Source organism: Adiantum capillus-veneris, chromosome 8 (assembly GCF_014529385.1).
Source record: "Adiantum capillus-veneris isolate H3 chromosome 8, ASM1452938v2, whole genome shotgun sequence".
In the NCBI taxonomy this organism is placed as follows: Eukaryota; Viridiplantae; Streptophyta; class Polypodiopsida; order Polypodiales; family Pteridaceae; genus Adiantum; species Adiantum capillus-veneris.
This window is the reverse complement of record NC_140938.1, coordinates 41,469,379-41,490,583: the sequence shown is the minus strand read 5'-3', so window position 1 is coordinate 41,490,583 and position 21,205 is coordinate 41,469,379. Positions and strand designations below refer to the sequence as shown.

Genomic DNA, 21,205 nt, shown 5'->3' with positions numbered 1-21,205 from the left:
TTTGTAGTAGAGTTAAATCAATGTAGTTTATTTGCGTTTAATGTTTCAAACTGCATTTTGGTGAGTTTTGCTCATTTGTGTAAGATTGTGTAGGTATCCTGATGATGTGTATGATCGTATATGGGACTCAGATTCAAGGGTCATTGAAGGCATTTCAACTCATAACACAATAATCACCACAAACAATACTGTATCAGTCACATGGACAGATGACCTGCCACCCTCTAAAGTAATGCAAACTGCAAGGAGCCCCAACAACACCGAAAACATGAGTTTCAACTTTTTGACAAGGTTTGGTCCTGGGCAGTATTATCTTTCTTTGTACTTTGCTGAACTTGACAACAGCACTTCTCAACGGCAAATTATGGACGTCTATATTGATAGAGGTTCAAGTTATCAGGCTTTGAATGTGTTTGATATTAGAGGACTTTACAATACTTTGGAGTTGTTTGACAAGAATTTTACAGTTGCTGTTGGCAATTTCACCTTACTTTTGATGCCAAATGAGAATTCAACCAGAGCTCCATTTATAAATGCGGCAGAATCTTACTTTCTACAGAGAATGGATCATTCAACTTTTGATCAGGATGGTTAGTTTTTCAGTTGATATTATTGTTCTCTTCTTGTTTGTCTGTTGTGCACTTGAAAAAATAGGAAGGATCTTACTTTGCAACTTGCAGCTCACCTTGTGTTACTTGATGATTCCAACAAATTAGCTGTTTATAAATTGACATGCTTTGGTACGTTGTGACGTGTTTTTACGGAATGATGGGAGCCACCCCGAAGACTTTGAGGAAAGCATGCTTGTACAATGTGTACAAAGGCGGTGCGTGCCAACTGCCTCTATGCATGCGGGCTAGTTGTGTAGGGTACATAGTTCTGCAGTTTTTGTACATAGAAGTGTCGAGACTTCAAAGAGTAAGTGCGTGCACTTACAATATGAAGAAAACTGAACCTTTTCTCAGCTTTGGGCCGCGAGTGAAGTGGGGAGTTGAATAGAGAAGAAGAAGCTCCATGTTCAGGTAGCATGCGGTGAAGGGTGGAGATTTTTGGTGCCCCTCTTGCTTTGCGAGAGCCTAGTGTGGTGAGTTGAGAGTGTTGTCTTTTCCTAAATGGGCTGATGAAGAAAACTGAACCTTTTCTCAGCTTTGGGTTGCGAGTGAAGTGGGGAGTTCAACAGAGAAGAAGGAGCTCCATGCTGAGGTAGCGTGTGGTGAAAGGGTGGAGATTTTGTTGTGGAGGTTCCCCTCTTGCTTTGCGAGAGCCTGGCGTGGTGAGTTGAGAGTGTTGTCTTTCCTCAATGGGCTGATGAAAGTGGGTGCTTATCTCTGCATATTGACCACTCTTCATCTTGGTTTGACGTATGATAGCTATGCTGTGTGCGGCTCCCTGTGGTGTAGCCAGTCGAGGGTAGACTATGTGCTGCAATACCTTGCTTGCACATATACGAAAAGGCAAAGTTTCTATCACAAGATTGTGACAAACACTAACCTTATTTGGTGGTTTCCTTCCCTTGATTTTTATTTATTTTTTGGGACTCTTTTTGAAGTCACAAATGGCCGGACATTGTATGGCCAATGCGAAATGGCCGTTGGCAGGGAGTTTCATCCGCAGTAGTGAAGGCCAGGCCGCCACGAGATGGTTGGGCCCGATTAGCACTGAAATTTGAGTAGTGAAAGGGTGGCTAGGCTCAGTTTAAGTCATTTAGGCCCCTCGTCGAGACTTCATATATTGGTGGGTACTAGGAATTTAAACCAAAAGGGCAAAGCGGAAACTTGGTGGATCCAGAGCCATTCTGCATGACACCTTAGCTGAGGGGGCACCCAAATTTAATTTCTCTTGAGGGGGGAGGCTGATTTGACATTATCATGAGCTACTGTGTGTGTGAGTAGTTGGTGCAGGTGATCACAGCTTTAATGGAAAGCTTGCCTTCTCCTTTGTCTTATGTAGCACGATGATTCCGCTCTCGTGCAGCTCTAACCTTTGGGGCCAACAGGGTGTCACTGTCTACTTGGGAGCACTCTAGCTACCAAGTCGTGATGTTTTGAAGTGTTGATTTCTAGTCACAGGTCTATTCGTGAAGTCACTTTGTGTCGTAAAGTACACGTAAAATTAATCAACGTATAGGTCGGGTGAAAGCCAAAGTTTACGGCCCTTTAATAAGGCTGCAGGGGGGTTTGAGTTTCCCGCAAGTTTTCCATCACTTTTTCTAAGTTTTTGTTAAACTTTGTGGGTTTTCAAATTAAGCTTGATTTGAATGGGTTTTTGGTCAAGCTATGTGTATATATGGGAGCGTTTATGGAGTCTCTAATAGCACATGGAAGGTCGTTTGAAAAACAATGAAGCCTTTGGTTTTATTACCAAAAATGCAAAGATTTTCATTGTTTTTTCTTACTTTTTTTCTTTGATTTATTGATCCCTTTGCTTCTTTTAGTGCAACCAACTATAGTGGGAATTGTAGCGGTGTAGAGGAAAGCTAGTCGGGGCTAGTCGAGGTTGAGTGTGTGTAAGATTGAGAAACTTCGTGAGCAAAGATCATCCCATAAGCTATTATCTTTATCCTTTTTTCTTTGTGTTGGTTTGAGGTGTTGTAGAGGCCAGCCCCCTAATCCTTCACAACATAGAAGAGCTAACTTATGTTGCAGTGCATTTCCACACATGTTCATATACCTTCACATCTTTCTAGATATAAAACAACAAACATGTGTGATTAAGGGTATCCAGTTATTTCCTTGAATGCGGTATATTTTCCATAGACCTTCACATGTGAAGCAGACTTGTGTATATTGTGGCTTTTCATTGAGGTCTGTGCTTTCAATGGTCAAGTTAGTAAATTTTCTCACAAATGCATAAAAAATTTAACATACCTATATTTAACTTGAAAACAGCTTGTAAGGAAGTCGAAAACATTGATGGAAAAGGTCAAATAGAGTCTATCCAATACTAAAGTGAAAAGGAGGTTTGGTAGGGATGGGTAGAACGAACATCTAAAAAAGAAGAAGCATCAATGCTATATTGCTTGTTCAAGTAGCCGTATTGTCCAAAGATGCCAATCTAACTCAAATGAAGAAATTGGCATGAGATTTCAGGTGTGAGAGGAGCTGATAAAAAGGCCTGATGGAGGTAAAATGAGAACATAGATAAAGAGGATATGCAATGATATGTATGCTTCGAGCTTGTGCAAATCCAAAAATGATGTGGATCCGTCTTTGGAGTTGTGAACTCTTAACTATCATCTCTCAGAAGAGATGAACTTGAGGGGATATATCCAAGCTAGCATCTTCATAAATTTCTGTCTCTATTACGGGCAGCTTGCTGATGGCTCAGGCTACAATAAAGGGTAAGATAGAGCATTATTGCTGTCTTCACACAAAGGGAAAAGTCTGTGGCAGATGATAAGGTCCAATCTTGTAGCCCTTCCTTAGGTTTGAGCAAAGGATCTGGCTGAAAAGGTTTATGCGGCATTAACTGGATAAGGAAGGGACAAACATGACTTAGCAACAGCAGATATAGGCTCTGGACAAGTGGCAATATGAGTGATATAAGGTTCTGCCAAATTATGTTCAAAGAAGGTTCAGCAGTCATGAGCCTCGTTTGTCTGTGTGGTGCAGTTTTGACACCTTGAGTGATTTTGAGGAGCACAACCCTTATCCTTCATTGGCTTGCAGCCTGCCCAAAGGTGTCATGTCCTAAGGTTTTGACATTATATGCAGCCGGCAAATGATGTGCGTCAGCCACATTGTTTTCTACTTCAGAAGTATGCTATGGTTCGAACATGAAAGCCGATTAACATGTCGAGTTGATTCAGTCCCATATAAACTCCGATGCATGCGTTCAAGTCGCAATGAGTTACCTTTTGAAAGAGGAAGTAAGCATGGTGAGAAGAATGGTGTACTGAGGGTTTTGTAAAAACCATACTCCAAGGCTTGTTTCCAAGTCGCAATGAATTGCCTTCCTGTGCATCCCGAGCATGCCAAAGTAGGTGCCTTTTAATCAGATGCCAATCTGCAATGAGGGATCTTGCCTCAAGTATACCAAATACTACTCTCCAATATGAAGATTGCCAGTGCCCAAAGAAATGGTGGAGCACATATGACATAAATAGGCAAGCATAATTGTCCAAGGCTGTTTTTGCTCAACTAGCACCAGCAATTCTGCTAGTGGAAACCTGTGTGAAAGATGCTCAACCCCCATTAAATTTTGAATTAAAATTCTGATTTTTGGGCCAATGCATTGTAATAAGCATCGTTTTTTTTTCTGGACTCAAATGGAAATTGTTTGCATATGGAGGCAGATGAAAAGGTTTTCAGACTTTGTCCTAGTTTTTGGTGCAACTCGGATTGAAACTTGTGTTTTGTCCACATCCTAATGCACACAATTTACTACGCAGTCTCTATCAAATTTAGACTTTACAGTCAAGTGTATGTTTACATGTTTTGTGGCTCACTTATTGGTGGCAAAACTTCGATGAAATGTTAATTGATTGATCATTGCATCATCCATGGTACATGCAACACGGAATCATGGAGCTTAAACCATGTTTTGGCTTGCTTCCTCATACCTCCCATGCCATTGTGGGCTTAGTCATTTTGCTTCTACGTCAACCTACACAATCAGGTTTTGGCATTTGCTTCTGAGTCTTTACTTACGTAACATGCTGATGGTGATTGATCCATTTATTTACGAATCTTTGACAGTTTTAATGTCATACCTAGCATTTTTTCCTTGAGTTTAGGGTGCCATATGCTTAGTAACATGGGATGCATCTTGAACAGCTGGGATGGGGAATGGGGGACGGGGTTGCTGGGTACAACCGATACATGTATCATAGATTGTCACTGAATGTGCCATTGAGTCTGTCTATTCAGTGGGGCCTTGTTTCCACAAGAGGGGTTTGAAACAAGGAGATGGTGCTGGGACGAGGGGATTGGGAAGCCAAAAAATGGGCGTCCCATGTTACTATGGCCATAAGATATGTGATGTGTCACGTATGAATTTTCTTGGGGGTGTGAACCATACTTTTCCATATGCACGTACCGCATGTTTGTCATACGGAAAACTGTGGTAATAAGCAGTCATCATGTTGCCTCTGTTGTTTTACTATACTTAGAACAGAGAAAAGGGGGCCGCACATATTTTTTTGTCATGGAATGAGGATGTTTGAAATATGTCGTACTTTGTTATAGATGACAACGGTTTTCTATGCTTATACTCTCTTTTTGTCTTTTCTCTATGTGCTTGAAGTGTCAATATCTCATGCTCTTTGTATTTCAAAGCAATCTGTGGTTTTGACATTTGTGGCTGTGCTTGCAGTGCATGCTTTGGAGACTATAAAATTGTCATTGAATCTGTCCAATTGGATGGGTGATCCTTGCCTACCAGTTGCATACAAGTGGCCATGGCTTGATTGTAACAGTAACAGCAGTCAAACCAGGATTGTTTCACTGTGAGTCTTGATAGGATGTAAGCTGTGTTTTCAAACCTCTTGCATGCGTATGGTGTTATTTATCATAGTAGTTTTTCTGACATTTATGAATTACATGGAACATCAGGAACCTCTCCAGTATGAACTTAAGAAGTGAGATTCCAACAGCTTTGGCAGATTTATCAGCGTTGACTAGTGTGTAAGTGTTTACTTCTGAAAATTGAGTCAGTGTACAAGGAGGCATCGTAGTAGTCATCATCTGTGCTTGGTCTAAATCATAAGCTCTGACTATCATAAAACATTTCGCACGTTTTGTAATCTTATGAATCTCAGCAGTCATATTTATACCAATTCAGGTTCCTAAATGTCTCAAAAGGCTCACATTTGTTTGCGACTTATTTAATATAGACTATGTTTTATACCATCATGATTAATGATCAGATGACTCTACCAAGCCATAAAGTATTTTACAGCATGACGAAACCCAAGAGAAGGGGAACGAGGAAAAATAGCTATGACACGGGTTTATTTGGGGGGGAGGGGGGGGGCACTAAAAATAAACAGCTGGATGCTTGGTGTACACTTCTAGTGCAAAACTGGTGATCAAGAGGCAAGTGTGATGTTGAGCAATAATCTGGTATGGGAAGTTCCCTGAGGCTTCTCTTATCTAGCTTTCTTGCACCCTAATGCAGATTTTTGTTTACTCATGCTCAATATTTGTGGAAAACTGTAGTGACTCAAATGCTTGAGCAGTTTGATTCTATTTGTTGGAGGTCCTTTATCGTGTTACGCAGTGGCAGTCATTTGTCTAGTCTAGGCAGTATTTCCTCTGAGTGGAAGGGAGTGGTTTGCAGTCAGAAAATTGTTGTCATGGGCCGACTTAACCAGTTTTTGAGGTGTAATGTTGTTGTGCATCTTGTAAAAACTGCCCCGAAGCCCCGCAGAGAGGTCTTGGTCAGATCAGATCTCCATCGGCTGAGTTACAGGAGATTTGGTGCGTGGCTACATAGCAGCTTTCAATAAAGAGCATGGATCATAGCTAGCACATCGTACACAGAGACGGGTAGATAGATTAGGGCTTTGAGACGGAGACAGGGAGCTACACAGCCATGTATGGTATACCATAGGAGAGACTGCTTGAGGTAGGTGGGTGAGCACACTGGCAGACCTTCACAGGAGAGCCTCTGCCAGCCTGCACAGGAGCCAGCTTAGGGCCAGAGTCCTTTAGGACTTGATCATTGGATTGCAAAGGGCGTTTGTGAGCGTTTGGTTGGGAGTGTCTGGTCTAGAAATTGTGATTCGTGGAGACCAAAGGGGATTGATTACTCACTTCCTTTAGATGATTACACAAGAGTTATTACTGCTTAGGAGCTAGTAGGAGACCCCGAGTCAATGTTTATACTATATAGTCTCTGACTTGTACGAATGGACTTTGGAGAGGCATACGCAGAATCTTTTTTGGATTTGGGTTGGATTAGTGAGGCACCTTCTCTTGGCTGTTGCCAAGGTCTCAGAGATACGTTTCTCTTCTAGCCATATATGCTGGATACTTTTTTTTGTTTATTCAAGGTGGTTCTAGCGATCGCATGGGATGCTAAGAGAGTCCAAAATGTGCACACACACACACACACACACACACACACACACACACACACACACACACACACACACACACACACACACACACACACACACACACACACACACACACACACACACACACACACACACACACACACACACACACACACACACACACACACACACACACACACACACACACACACACACACACACACACACACACACACACACACACACACACACACACACACACACACACACACACACACACACACACACACACACACACACACACACACACACACACACACACACACACACACACACACACACACACACACACACACACACACACACACACACACACACACACACACACACACACACACACACACACACACACACACACACACACACACACACACACACACACACACACACACACACACACACACACACACACACACACACACACACACACACACACACACACACACACACACACACACACACACACACACACACACACACACACACACACACACACACACACACACACACACACACACACACACACACACACACACACACACACACACACACACACACACACACACACACACACACACACACACACACACACACACACACACACACACACACACACACACACACACACACACACACACACACACACACACACACACACACACACACACACACACACACACACACACACACACACACACACACACACACACACACACACACACACACACACACACACACACACACACACACACACACACACACACACACACACACACACACACACACACACACACACACACACACACACACACACACACACACACACACACACACACACACACACACACACACACACACACACACACACACACACACACACACACACACACACACACACACACACACACACACACACACACACACACACACACACACACACACACACACACACACACACACACACACACACACACACACACACACACACACACACACACACACACACACACACACACACACACACACACACACACACACACACACACACACACACACACACACACACACACACACACACACACACACACACACACACACACACACACACACACACACACACACACACACACACACACACACACACAACACACACACACACACACACACACACACACACACACACACACACACACACACACACACACACACACACACACACACACACACACACACACACACACACACACACACACACACACACACACACACACACACACACACACACACACACACACACACACACACACACACACACACACACACACACACACACACACACACACACACACACACACACACACACACACACACACACACACACACACACACACACACACACACACACACACACACACACACACACACACACACACACAAAATCGTGCTGCCTGGGAGACTTATGGGACCACACTCAAAGTGGCTGCCTGGAACTGTAATGGATCTAAGCGTCTTGATGTGGGTGCTTTTGAGGATAGTTTGACTGGAAGAGACATCATCTTTTACTCTGAGACACACCAGGCCTCTGGGCAATCCATGCCTCACATCAGTGGATACAAGTGGGAGACAGCTTACAGATAGGAGACACGCTCAGAGCACAGAGGACGGGGCTCGGGGGAGTGACAATGTTATTTAGAGAGGATTTGCAGCCATTTATACATATAGCCCGTAGGGATGAGCAGGCTAGGTACATGTGGGTGAGATTGAAAGCAGAGACGGGCAGATATCTCTACATTCTATTTGCTACTTTCCCCCGAGTACATCAGTCTATGCATCACCCAGAGGACAGTCCCCGTTTTCTATTTTGGATGATGAAAATATGGGAGTTCTCTAGAGATGGTGACATTATCATTCTAGGGGACTTCAATGCTAGGACTGCCCATCACCAGACGGTGTTTTATGATACTTCAGAGGAGATGCTGAGAGAGCTAGATGTTGTAGAGATGGGCCTGTCCACACTATCACACGATGTGGAATGTACCGAGTATGGGCAACACCTGATAGACATGGGCATCGCACATGGATTGGCCATCTTGAATGGCCTACAGAGGTTTCCTGTTGCGGGAGGTTTCACATGCTTCCCACAAAGACATGGAACCAACACAGTGGACTATGTCATGGCACAGCCGAATCTCATCTCTAGTATCGAGGATCTCACAATCGGGGTGGCAGTGGATCATTCTCTTGTGTCGATGACCATCTCCTTCCAGTTCAGTGTAGCACACATGCCACGGGTAGCAGCCCCTACTCGCTACACCTTCACGCGGGAGACGGATTCTGTATACATAGATGGGATCTACAGACGCCTATGCACTGAGGAACCGGGGTGACCTCTGGAGGAGCTTACTACTACACTGACATAGACATTACATGATGCAGCAGCAGAGGCATACCCACACACCCAGCCTGAGCAGAGACGCCGATCAAGGAGCATGCCTCAGGACAACTGGCATGATGAGGAGTGCCGCTAGACTAGAGCTAGACTTCAGAGGGAGGTGCTTTTGGGGGACGTCACTCACAGACAGTCATAGATTGACTTCCGACGCCTGGTGCGATGGCAGAAGAGGGCATTTTTGGCTCGACTCGAGCAAGATCTATACCAGCTATTCTTGAGTCAGGACTCGTGTAAGGCGTGGTGGCTCTTTCATGAGCAGCCCCCCCCCTCCCCCCCCCCCCCCCCCCCCCCCCCCCCCCCCCCCTTGCTGTTACCTCCACAGAGACCTGGGGTCAGTACGCATCATCTTTGTACACAGTACCTGGACAGCCGCCCCTTCCCAACCCCCCTGATCCATGCCCACACACATGTGCTTTTTTTACCGCTGAGATGGTGAAGAAAGCCATTGACAGGATGAGAACTGGGAGAGCATATGATCATGATGGCTTAGTGGCTAAGCATTTCATGCATGCCAAAGACCTACTAGAAGAGCTTCTAGCAGTGTATGTTTAACCGTGCCATGTGTGAGGGCCTGCCGGACACTTGAAGCCTATCTACGATTGTACCTATCTTCAAGTCAGGAGACCCCATGGAGCTTGGGAATTATTGCACTATCATGATTGGACACACACTGGCACGGTTGTATGTAGCCATTCTTGAGCAACAATTGAGTAGATGGGCAGAGAGGGAAGGAATGCGTGTAGTTGGGCAGGCAGGGTTTAGGAGAGGCTTCTCTACTCTTGACCATATCGGGACACTCAGGGCCATCATCGGGGAGGGTAGATCTCATGGGAGACGGATCTATTGTAGCTTTGTGGACTTCCGCAAAGCCTTTGACACAGTACCCAGAGCTAGATTGATGCGCAGATTACAGGAGATGGGAGTACCCACAGAGCTCATTTGGGGGATCATGGCATTGTACAGATCAGTTGTAGGGCATGTACGCACCCCTGAGGGACTATCTACACCGGTTAACTCCACTATTGGGGTGAAGCAGGGCTGCCCGCTCTCTCCTACTCTATTCGGTATGTATGTGGATGAGGTTTCTGACTACATTGAGAGCGATGGTGATAGAGGTGCACAGTTGGCAGGAACATCGATTCCACTTTTGTTATATGCTGATGATATTGTGTTGATCTCCGAATCTCCGGAGGGAATGCAATGTCAATTGGATGCTTTGCATAGGTTTGCCTACGAAAGTGGTTTGTCTGTCAACCTTGGTAAAACCAAGGTTATGGTGTTTAATACCACCCCACAGTGGATCAGGAGGTCAGCACCTACATTCACATATGGCAAGGAGACTGTGGAGTACACAGATGCTTACACTTACCTTGGAGTGGTTTTTAGCGGACCTGCATTCTCACTTAGAAGAGTAGCAGAGACCAGATTGACTAGATCCCACGCAGCATTGGGTAGATTGGAGAGGATGTGTTCGCAGGTTTTGTTTCAGGAGCCTCGGACGAAGCTCTGGCTCTTTGACACTTTGGTGGCTTCTGCATTGCTATATGGAGCTGAGATATGGGGACCTTCATTGGATCACCACAGGAGGCCGGGTCGCACTGATGGATGGGGGAACATGGAGAAACCTCTCGTCTCTATGATCTCGCGGCTCATTAGAGCCAAGGCATCAGTACCACGGGCCATTATCCGAGCAGAGGTAGCGGCCCCCCCCACTAGTGGTTGAGGCACTCACCAGATCAGTCTCCTTCATACATCGCACATGGGAACCTCCTAGAGACAGATATGCTTGCATGGCACTTGAGTCCTCTCGACAGTTAGCCATGCAAGGAGATACATCATGCTGGTATGGGGAGATGACATCATGGTTTCAGGCGCATGGGTTCAACATAGACAGGTTGCCACCCTTCCAGTACTCATTGGATGCACCATCTCTCACTCTTACATAGTCCGAGATCACGAGGCTCATCCGCCAAGACCTGACCCAGCTAGACACCAGGAGGACATGGATACAGCCAGCACAGGAATTGGACACGAAGATGGCTTTCTACAGAGACTATCTTCTCCAGCTTACAAAGGATGGTTTTGTGACGAGATCCAGATACATGGACACCCACTTGTCTCATGGGATACGATGTGCTATTGGCCAGTTACGCACATCTTCTCACCAGTTGCGGATTGAGATTGGGAGATACATCGAAGTACCAGCAGAGGTCAGGACATGCCCCTTGTGTGAGATGGAGCCTGAGACAGAGTTGCACTACACATGCTGTTGCCCCATCTACTACGAGATACGAGGCCGCTTCCATTGCTTGTTCAGAGAGGGTTTTGGACCACTCTCCAGAGTCATGGGATATGAGGATCAGAGATGCTTGGGTTTGTTCTTGCTCGAGCTGCGCAGACACAGAGATAGCCTGATGAGTGGTGAGGCTAGCCAATCTCAGAGACGGATCACAGACTTCTTCAAAGCAGACACGAGACAGCTACTGCTGCAGGAGCCACTCCCACAGCAGAGCTCCCTTACGTCTCACACGAGAGGCACACTGATCGACCGAGTGATTGAGCTTGGGAAATGTAGGCGCCCACGACTGCAGAGGACTACACAGCATCGACGGAGGCTACGTCAGAAGATTCGGAGCACTCTGGCCAAGCATGCACGACGCCCGGTCAGACTACTAACCATGGAGGAGATTGATGAGATCCGCCAACGACCCATGCTAGATCTCGTGTGATTTAGCTATCCCAGCAAGCCGCCCATTTTGCTTAGTTCACATCGACCAGTCTAGGATCCCATTGTATGTATCTTTATTTTGTTATGTTGTTATTTTGTTAATGTGACTTTGTAAGATCCACCATATTATAACTTTCTGGTTTCATAGGTAACTTTGGCCTTTTGAAGACGTCAATATAACATTTCATTTTATTTCATTTCATCTCTCTCTCTCTCTCTCTCTCTCTCTCTCTCTCTCTCTCTCTCTCGTGCTCCTTGCTGCTCTCGCGCTCTCTGCTGCCCCCTGCCCCTGCCACCGCTCCCTCCCTCTCTCGCACTCTCTGCTGCTCTTGCGCTCCCCTGCTGCCCCCTACCCCTGCCCCCGCTCCCTATTGCTCCCGCTCGCCCCACGCGCATTGATGCGCTCGCTGCTGCTTGCACGCACTTCCCCACTCCCAGCTGCTCCCTCCTGCTCGCGCTGCTGTGCCCTTGCCCCTGCCCCCGCTCCCTTGCGCTCTCCCCGTAACTACCCAACCTAGCGAAAGTTTGCGTAGAGAGAGAAAGAGGGGGGGGGAACCGTAGAGAGAGAAGGGGGGGGGGGGAACCTTCGTAGAGAGAGAAAGAGGGGGAAAAAAGGAAAAAAACTAGTGTAGAGAGAGAACAAGGGGGGAAAATTGCGTAGATGGAGAGAAAGAGGGGGAAAAAGTAGCGTAGAGAGAGAGAAGGGAAAAAAAAAACTGCGTAGAGAGAGATGTGTAGCATAGAGAGAGAAAGGGTAGAGAGAGAGCCTTTGCCCGTGGAGAAATAAAAATGAAATGAAATGTTATATTAACGTCTTCAAAAGGCCATAATGACCTATGAGACCTGAAAGTTACAAAGTGGTGGATCTAATACAAAGTCAGAGTAACAAGATAACCTAACAACAATACAAAACAAAGATATATACTATGGGGTCCTAAGTTGGTCGATGTGAGCCAAGCAAAAAACTAAGCAAAAAATGGGCGGCTTGTTGTGATAGTTGAATCACAAGAGATCTAGCATCGATCGTTGGCGAATCTCATCAATTTCCTCCATGGTTAGTAGTCTGACCGGGCGTCGTGCATGCCTGGCCAGCGTGCCCCGAATTTTCTGTCGTAGCCTCCGTCGATGCTGTGTAGTTCTTCGCAGTCGCGGGCGCCTGGATTTCCCCAGTTCAATCTCTCGGTCAACTTAGTGTGCCTCTGGTGTGAGACGAGGGGGAGCTCTGCTATGGGAGTGGCTCTTGCGGCTGTCCCGTGTCTGCTCTGAAGAAGTCTGTGATCCGTCTTTGAGACTGGTTAGCCTTGCCATTCATCAGGCTATCTCTGTGTCTGCGCAGCTCGAGCAAGAACAAACCCAGCCATCTCTGATCTTCGTATCCCATTACTCTTGAGAGTGGTCCAAAACCCTCTTTGAACAAGCAATGGAAGCGGCCTCGTATCTCGTAGTAGACGGGGCAGCGGCATGTCCTGGCCTCTGCTGGTACTCCGCTGTATCTCCCAGTTTCAATCCGCAGCTGGTGGGACGATGTGCGTAACTGGCCAATAGCACATCCTATCCCATGAGACAAGTGGGTATCCATGTATCTGGGTCTTGTCACAAAACCATCTTCCGTAAGTTGGAGAAGGTGGTCTCTGTAGAAAGCCATCTTCGTGCCCAATTCTTGTGCTGGTTGTATCCATGTCCTCCCTTGGCGGATGAGCTTGGTGATCTCGTCACAAAACCATCTTCCGTAAGTTGGAGAAGGTGGTCTCTGTAGAAAGCCATCTTCGTGCCCAATTCTTGTGCTGGTTGTATCCATGTCCTCCTGGTGTCTAGCTGGGTCAGGTCTTGGCGGATGAGCTTGGTGATCTCCGACTGTGTAAGAATGAGAGGTGGTGCATCCAATGAGTACTGGAATGGTGGCAGCCTGTCTATGCTGAACCCATGCGCCTGAAACCATGATGTCATCTCCCCATACCAGCATGTTGTATCTCCTTGTATGGCTAACTGTCTCTGGGAAGTTCCCATGTGCGGTTTATGAAGGAGACTGATTTGGTGAGTGCCTCAACCACTAGTGGGGGGGCCACTAGCTCTGCTCGGATAATGGCCCGGATAATGGCCCGTGGTATTGATGCCTTGGCTCTAATGAGCCGCGAGATCATAGAGATGAGAGGTTTCTCCATGTTCCCACATCCGTCTATGCGACCTGGCCTCCTGTGGTGATCCAATGAAGGTCCCCATATCTCGGCCCCATAGAGCAATGCTGAAGCCACCAAGGTGTCAAAGAGCCAGAGCTTCGTCCGGGGCTCCTGAAACTGAACCTGCGAACACATCCTCTCCAATCTACCCAATGCTGCGTGGGCTCTAGTCAGTCTGGTCTCTGCTGCTCTTCTGAGTGAGAATGTAGGTCTGCTAAAAACCACTCCAAGGTAAGTGTAAGCGTCTGTGTACTCCACAGTCTGCTGGCCGTATGTAAATGTAGGTGCTGACCTCCTGATCCATTGTGGGGTGGTATTAAACACCATAACCTTGGTTTTACCAAGGTTGACAGACAAACCACTTTCGTGGGCAAACGTATGCAAAGCATCCAATTGACGTTGCATTCCCTCTGGGGATTCGGAGATCAACACAATATCATCAGCACATAACAAAAGTGGAATCCATGTCCCTGCCAGCTGTGCACCTTTATCCCCATCGCTTTCAATGTAGTCAGAAACCTCATCCACATACATACCGAAAAGAGTGGGAGAGAGCGGGCAGCCTTGCTTCACCCCAATAGTGGAGTGAACCGGTGTAGAAAGTCCCTCTGGGGTGCGTACATGCCCTACTACTGATCTGTACAATGCCATGGTCTGGTCTCTGCTGCTCTTCTGAGTGAGAATGCAGGTCCGCTAAAAACCACTCCAAGGTAAGTGTAAACATTTGTGTACTCCACAGTCTCCTTGCTGTATGTGAATGTAGGTGCTGACCTCCTGATCCACTGTGGGGTGGTATTAAACACCATAACCTTGGTTTTACTAAGGTTGACAGACAAACCACTTTCGTATGCAAACCTATGCAAAGCATCCAATTGACATTGCATTCCCTCTGGAGATTCGGAGATCAACACAATATCATAAGCATATAACAAAAGTGGAATCCATGTTCCTGCCAACTGTGCACCTCTATCACCATCGCTCTCAATGTAGTCAGAAACCTCATCCACATACATACCGAATAGAGTAGGAGAGAGCGGGCAGCCCTGCTTCACCCCAATAGTGGAGTTAACCGGTGTAGATAGTCCCTGAGGGGTGCGTACATGCCCTACAACCGATCTGTACAATGCCATGATGCCCCAAATGAGCTCTGTGGGTACTCCCATCTCCTGTAATCTGTGCATCAATCTAGCTCTGGGTAGTGTGTCAAAGGCTTTGGGGAAGTCCACAAAGCTACAATAGATCCGTCTCCCATGAGATCTTCCTTCCTCGATGATGGCCCTGAGTGTCAAGATATGGTCAAGAGTAGAGAAGCCTCTCCTGAACCCTGCCTGCCCAGTTGCACGCATTCCTTCCCTCTCTGCCCATCTACTCAGCTGTTGCTCAAGAATGGATGCATACAACCGTGCCAGTGTGTGCCCAATCATAATAGTGCGATAATTCCCAGGCTCCTTGGGGTCTGTTGATTTGAAGATGGGTACGATCGTAGATAGGCTCCAAGTGTCCGGTAGGCCCTCACCCATGGCACGGTTAAACATAACTGCTAGAAGCTCTGCTAGTAGGTCTTTGGCGTGCATGAAATGCTCAGCGACTAAGCCATCATGATCATATGCTCTCCCAATCCTCATCCTGCCAATAGCTTTCTTCACCATCTCAGCGGTGAAAAAAGCACATGTGTGTGGGCATGGGTCGGGGGGGTTGGGGAGGGGCGGCTGGCCAGGTACTGTGTACAAAGATTATGCGTACTGACCCCAAGTGTGTGTGGAGGAAATAGCAGGGGGGGGGGATTGCTCATGAAAGAGCCGCCACGCCTCACGTGAGTCCTGACTCAAGAATAGTTGATATAGATTTTGCTCGAGTCGAGCCAGAGAAACCCTCTTCTTCCGCCGTACTAGGCGTCGGAAGTCAATCTGTGACTGTCTGTGAGTGACGTCCCCCAAAAGCACCTCCCTCTGAAGTCTGGCTCTAGTCTGGCGGCACTCCTCATCGTACCAGCTGTTCTGAGGCATGCTCCCTGATCGGCGGCTCTGCTCAGGCTGGGTGTGTGGGTATGCTTCTGCTGCTGCCTCATGTAATGTTTGTGTCAATATAATAGTTAGCTCCTCCAGCGGTCGCCCCGGGTCCTCAGTGCATAGGCGTCTGTACATCCCGTCCATGTATACAGAATCCGTCGCCCGTGTGAATGTGTAGCGAGTAGGGGCTGCTTCCCGTGGCCTATGTGCTACACTGAACTGGAAAGAGATGGTCATCGACACCAGAGCATGATCTACTGCTACCGCGACCGGTCTGGGCCCAACTGAGAGAGAGAGAGAGAGAGAGAGAGAGAGAGAGAGAGAGAGAGAGAGAGAGAGAGAGAGAGAGAGAGAGGGGGGGGGGGGAAAGAAAAACCCTCTCCCTCTCCTGTTGCGGCCTTTCAATCATGAGAAAGTAGAATGGCAAGGATGACCCTGTGGAGGATGCCATCCAACAATGCAAAGAAGAATTGAGCGAATCCATCAGCAAGATCAACCGCCACCTTCTAGGTACTATTAATGTACTCGACGCGCGCGTGGCAGCACACGAAAGCACGTTACATACACTCGAGGATCGCGTGAAGGCCCAAGATGAGGAAATCGCACAACTCAAGAAAGATCTTGCAGATGTGCAATCGCAGAGTGTCCTCGAAGAGGGAGAGCTGCAACCCTCAGTAATTGAATAGCTTAACACGATTAAGGAACAAGTGCGGGCCATCAAAGAAGGGGGGGGGCAACAAAAGGAAATGACGACCTCGTGGGTAGATGTCATCACAAAGACCCAACAAAAAGCAGAAAAGGCCGAAAAATGGATCGAGATTGTCAAGAAAGGAAAAGGCAAGGAAATACCGCCCACCCCCACACCAACTATCATCAACTTGACACTAGAAGAGGAGCAAAGGAGACGTGTGCGAGCGTTACATGTAAGGATATGTGGCCTCAAAGACCAAGATAATGTGGTTGAAGAGGTGAAAGAACTCATGACTGTGGTGGGGGTCAACGAGCAGACGCATACGAGGGCTCAAAGAGTGGGCACTAAGAAAAGTGGGAGCAACGGAGAAACCTCGAAGGAAAGGGCACTTATTCTCGGCTTCCCCTCCATGGAAGCGAAGGACTTCCTGAAGAAGAGACCGACTCTAAAGAAGACTAGCATCTTTCTTGGAGATGACCTCAAGGGGATTTCAATGCTAGGATTGCCCACCACCAGACAATAATTTATGATACTTCCGAGTAGATGCTTAGGGAGCTGGACGCTACAAAGATGGGTCCATCCAGACTATCACAAGATGAGGAATACACTGAGTATGGTAGATAATAAATATGGGAACCGCACATACATTGGCCATTTTGAATGGCCTACAAAGATTTTCGACAGCTGGAGGTTTTACTTGCTTTCCACACCTGACATGGTGCCAGCACAGTGGACTATGTTTTGGCCCAGCCAGGTCTCCTTCCATTCTTTCTGGACTTCATGGTGGGCACTAGGCCAGCTGGAGTAGCAGTTGATCATGCTATCTTGTCTTTCACCCTGACCTTTCTATTCAGCACAACTCCATTACGAGAGGTCCCCACACACACTCGGTATACCTTCATGAGGGAGACGGATTCTGTGTATATGGATGAGATATACAGGCAGCTATGCATCTAGGAGCCGGGACGGCCACTAGATGAACTCACTCAGATACTGACAGAGACGCTCCATGATGCAGCATCAGAGGCATACCCCCACAGCCAGCTTACACGGAGACGATCTGTGAGCATGCCCAGAACAACTGGTATGATGAGGAGTGTAGAGAGACGAAGATCGAATTACAGAGGGAAGTGCTCATGGGAATTACCACACATAGACAGTCACGGATTATCTTTCGCCGCCTAGTGCGACGAAAGAAAAGGGCTTATCTATTTTAGCTAGAGCGGGATTTGTATCAGCTATTTATAAGTGAGGACTCTGGCGAAGCATGGAGGCTATTTCATGAGCATTCACCACCACCAGCGGTGACCTCCACTGAGACATGGGGGAAATATGCCACATCTCTCTACACAGCATCAGGGCAACCACCTCTGTCGGACCCACTAGAGACATGCCCGGAGACATGTTCTTTCTTTACTGCCGAGAGGGTAAGGAAAGCCATTGACAGGATGAAGACAAGGAGAGCACATGATCATGATGGTCTGGTAGCAGAGCACTTCATCCATGCTAGAGATAGGCTTGCAGAGCTCATGGCTATGATGTTTAATCAAACCATGTATATAAGGCTTCCCTGAGACTTGGAGTATGTCTACGATTGTGCCTATCTTCAAGTCAGGAGATCCCATGATTCCCGGTAATTATCACACCATCATGGTTGGTCACACATTAGCTAGGTTGTATGCATCCGTTCTTGAGCAGGAGCTGAGTAGATGGGCAGAGCGAGAGGGCATAAGAGCACCAGGGCAAGCAGGTTCAGGAGAGGTTTCTCCACTCTTGACCAGGTTCTGACACTCAGAGCTATTATTGAGGAAGGTAGACACCATGGCAAGAGGATCTATTGTAGCTTTGTGGATTTCCGCAAAGCTTTTGACACAGTGCTGAGACCCAAACTTATACGTAGACTACAAGACATGGGTGTGCCTACAGAGCTGATATGGGGTATTCTGGCTCTATACAGGACAGTCATGGGGCGGATACGCACCACTTAGTGAATGTCTGACGTGGTCTCTCCACTATTGGAGTAAAGCAAGGATGCCCCCTATCCCGGACTCTTTTTGGGATGTATGTGGATGAGTTTTCGGACTATGTAGAGCGTTAGGGAGACATGGGGGCTCAGCTAGCCGGACAATGGATTGCGTTGTTACTATATGCTGATGATAGTGCTGATTTCAGACTCTCCGGAGGGAATGCAGCGGCATTTGGATGCTCTGCATACATTTGCTCGTGTCAGTCGATTGTTTGTCAACATGGGAAAAACCAAGGTTATGGTGTTCAACACCACACCACAGTGGGTCAGGAGGTCGGCACCCACATTTGCGTATGGCCAGGAGACTGTGGATACACAGATGCATATACTTATCTTGGGGTAGTTTTCGGTGGACCGGTGTTTTCAGTAAGGAGAGCACCAGAGACTAGACTGACGAGAGCATATGCAGCTTTGGGAGGAGTGGAGAGGATGTGTTCGCAGGTGCAGTTTCAAGAACCGCGAACAAGGCTCTGGCTTTTTGACACTCTAGTGACTCCAGCTATGCTCTATGGAGTTCAGGTATGGGGACCCTCAATAGACCACCATGGGAGATCTGGCAACACAGATGGATGGAGATATATGGAGGCCTCTGGTCTCTATGATCGCTCGGATGATTCGGGCTAAGGCCTTAGTGCCGCATGAGATTATCCGAGTTGAGCTAGCCCCCCCCCCCCCCCCCCCCCCCCCCTCCCCCCTCTCGCGGTGGAGGCGTCGACCAGATCAATGACAGTTGACAGCATGGTTTGGATCGCATGGTTTCAACATGGATAGATTGCCTCCGTTTCAATACTCCCTGGATGCACCCTCCCTATCTCTCACACGGATAGAGATTACCAGACTCATACACCAGGACCTGATTCAGCTAGATACCAGGAGCACATGGATACAGCCGACAGAAGAGTTGGGCACGAAGATGGCCTTCTACAAAGAGCATCTTCTCCAACTCACGGAGGACGGCTTTGTGACTAGGCTTGCATACGTGGATACACACTTTTATCACACGAGATAAGATGCGCTATTGGGCAGATACGCACATCCTCACATCAGCTCCAGATCGAGACTGTCCGATTTCGAGGTGTGCCAGCAGGGGCCAAGATATGTCACTTATGTAACTTAGAGCCAGAGACAGAGCTGCACTGCACACGTCATTGCCCGGCGTACTATGAGATACGCGGCCGCTTCCAGTGCCTGTTCAGAGAAGGTTTTGGAACTTTTTCTAGAGTCATGAGATACAAGGATCAGAGATGCCTCGAATTGTTCCTGCTAGAGCTGCGCAGACTTAGGGAGAGCTTGCTGAGGCCATCAGGGGAAAGACGTCTCAGAGAAGAATCACAGATTTCTTTACACCAGCCAGGGGAGAGCCAGAGGAGCACTGTAGATCTCAGAGCCACCCATACCAGACGTACGTTGCTTGACTGAGCCACTGCGCTGGGCAGATCAAGACGCCCACGACCTTGGGGGGTCTCCCACCATCGAGGAAGGCTGCAACAAAAGATACAGATCACTCTAGCTCGACATGCAAGACGCCCAACCAGAGTACTGACCATGGAGGAGGTTGATGAGATCCGACAGTGACCGATGAGAGATTTCATTTGAACCCCCCCCCCCCCCCGTTATCTCGTCTCAATCCCGAATCAACTTCAGATTACTTCCTTTCTCCTTAGTGTTTTAGTGTTAGTTCTTTGTAACTTTGTATTTTCCGTACTTAGACATGATATCAAATTCACCAATTGTAACTTTTTGGTCTTATAGATCATTTTGGCCTTTTTCGAAGACGTTAATATAACATTTCATTTCATTTCATTTCTCTCTTTGAAGCTCCTTGAGGGGAGGGAGGGCTACCTTTTTGCCCCGTCTTTGATGGCAAGAGAACTGCATGGCAATTAACTTCTGCAGTCATGGAGGGGTTATGGTGTCTTTTCCAAACAAGAGGTGCTAGCGTTGGGTGGGACTATACTCCTTGATGTTAGCTGCTAACATATACCTCTCTACCACCTTGAGGGATCCGTCATATATTTTTGCATTTCTGGCGTTTTTTAATTGTAAAGTTTGGTGAGACGCG

General features: G+C 47.3%; 1 protein-coding gene across 3 annotated transcripts in view; it reads left to right on the top strand.

Annotated features, from left to right (window-relative positions):
- The window catches only part of LOC147452035 (putative LRR receptor-like serine/threonine-protein kinase At1g05700), a 129,781-nt gene that overhangs the window by 16,851 nt on the left and 91,725 nt on the right, over window positions 1-21,205 (top strand). For all 3 annotated transcript variants that reach the window (XM_086517866.1, XM_086517864.1, XM_086517865.1), the window contains 3 exons: window positions 94-590; window positions 5,314-5,446; window positions 5,553-5,624. In XM_086517866.1, the coding sequence (XP_086373992.1) occupies window positions 94-590; window positions 5,314-5,446; window positions 5,553-5,624 (702 nt within the window). The remainder of the gene's footprint in view (window positions 1-93; window positions 591-5,313; window positions 5,447-5,552; window positions 5,625-21,205) is intronic.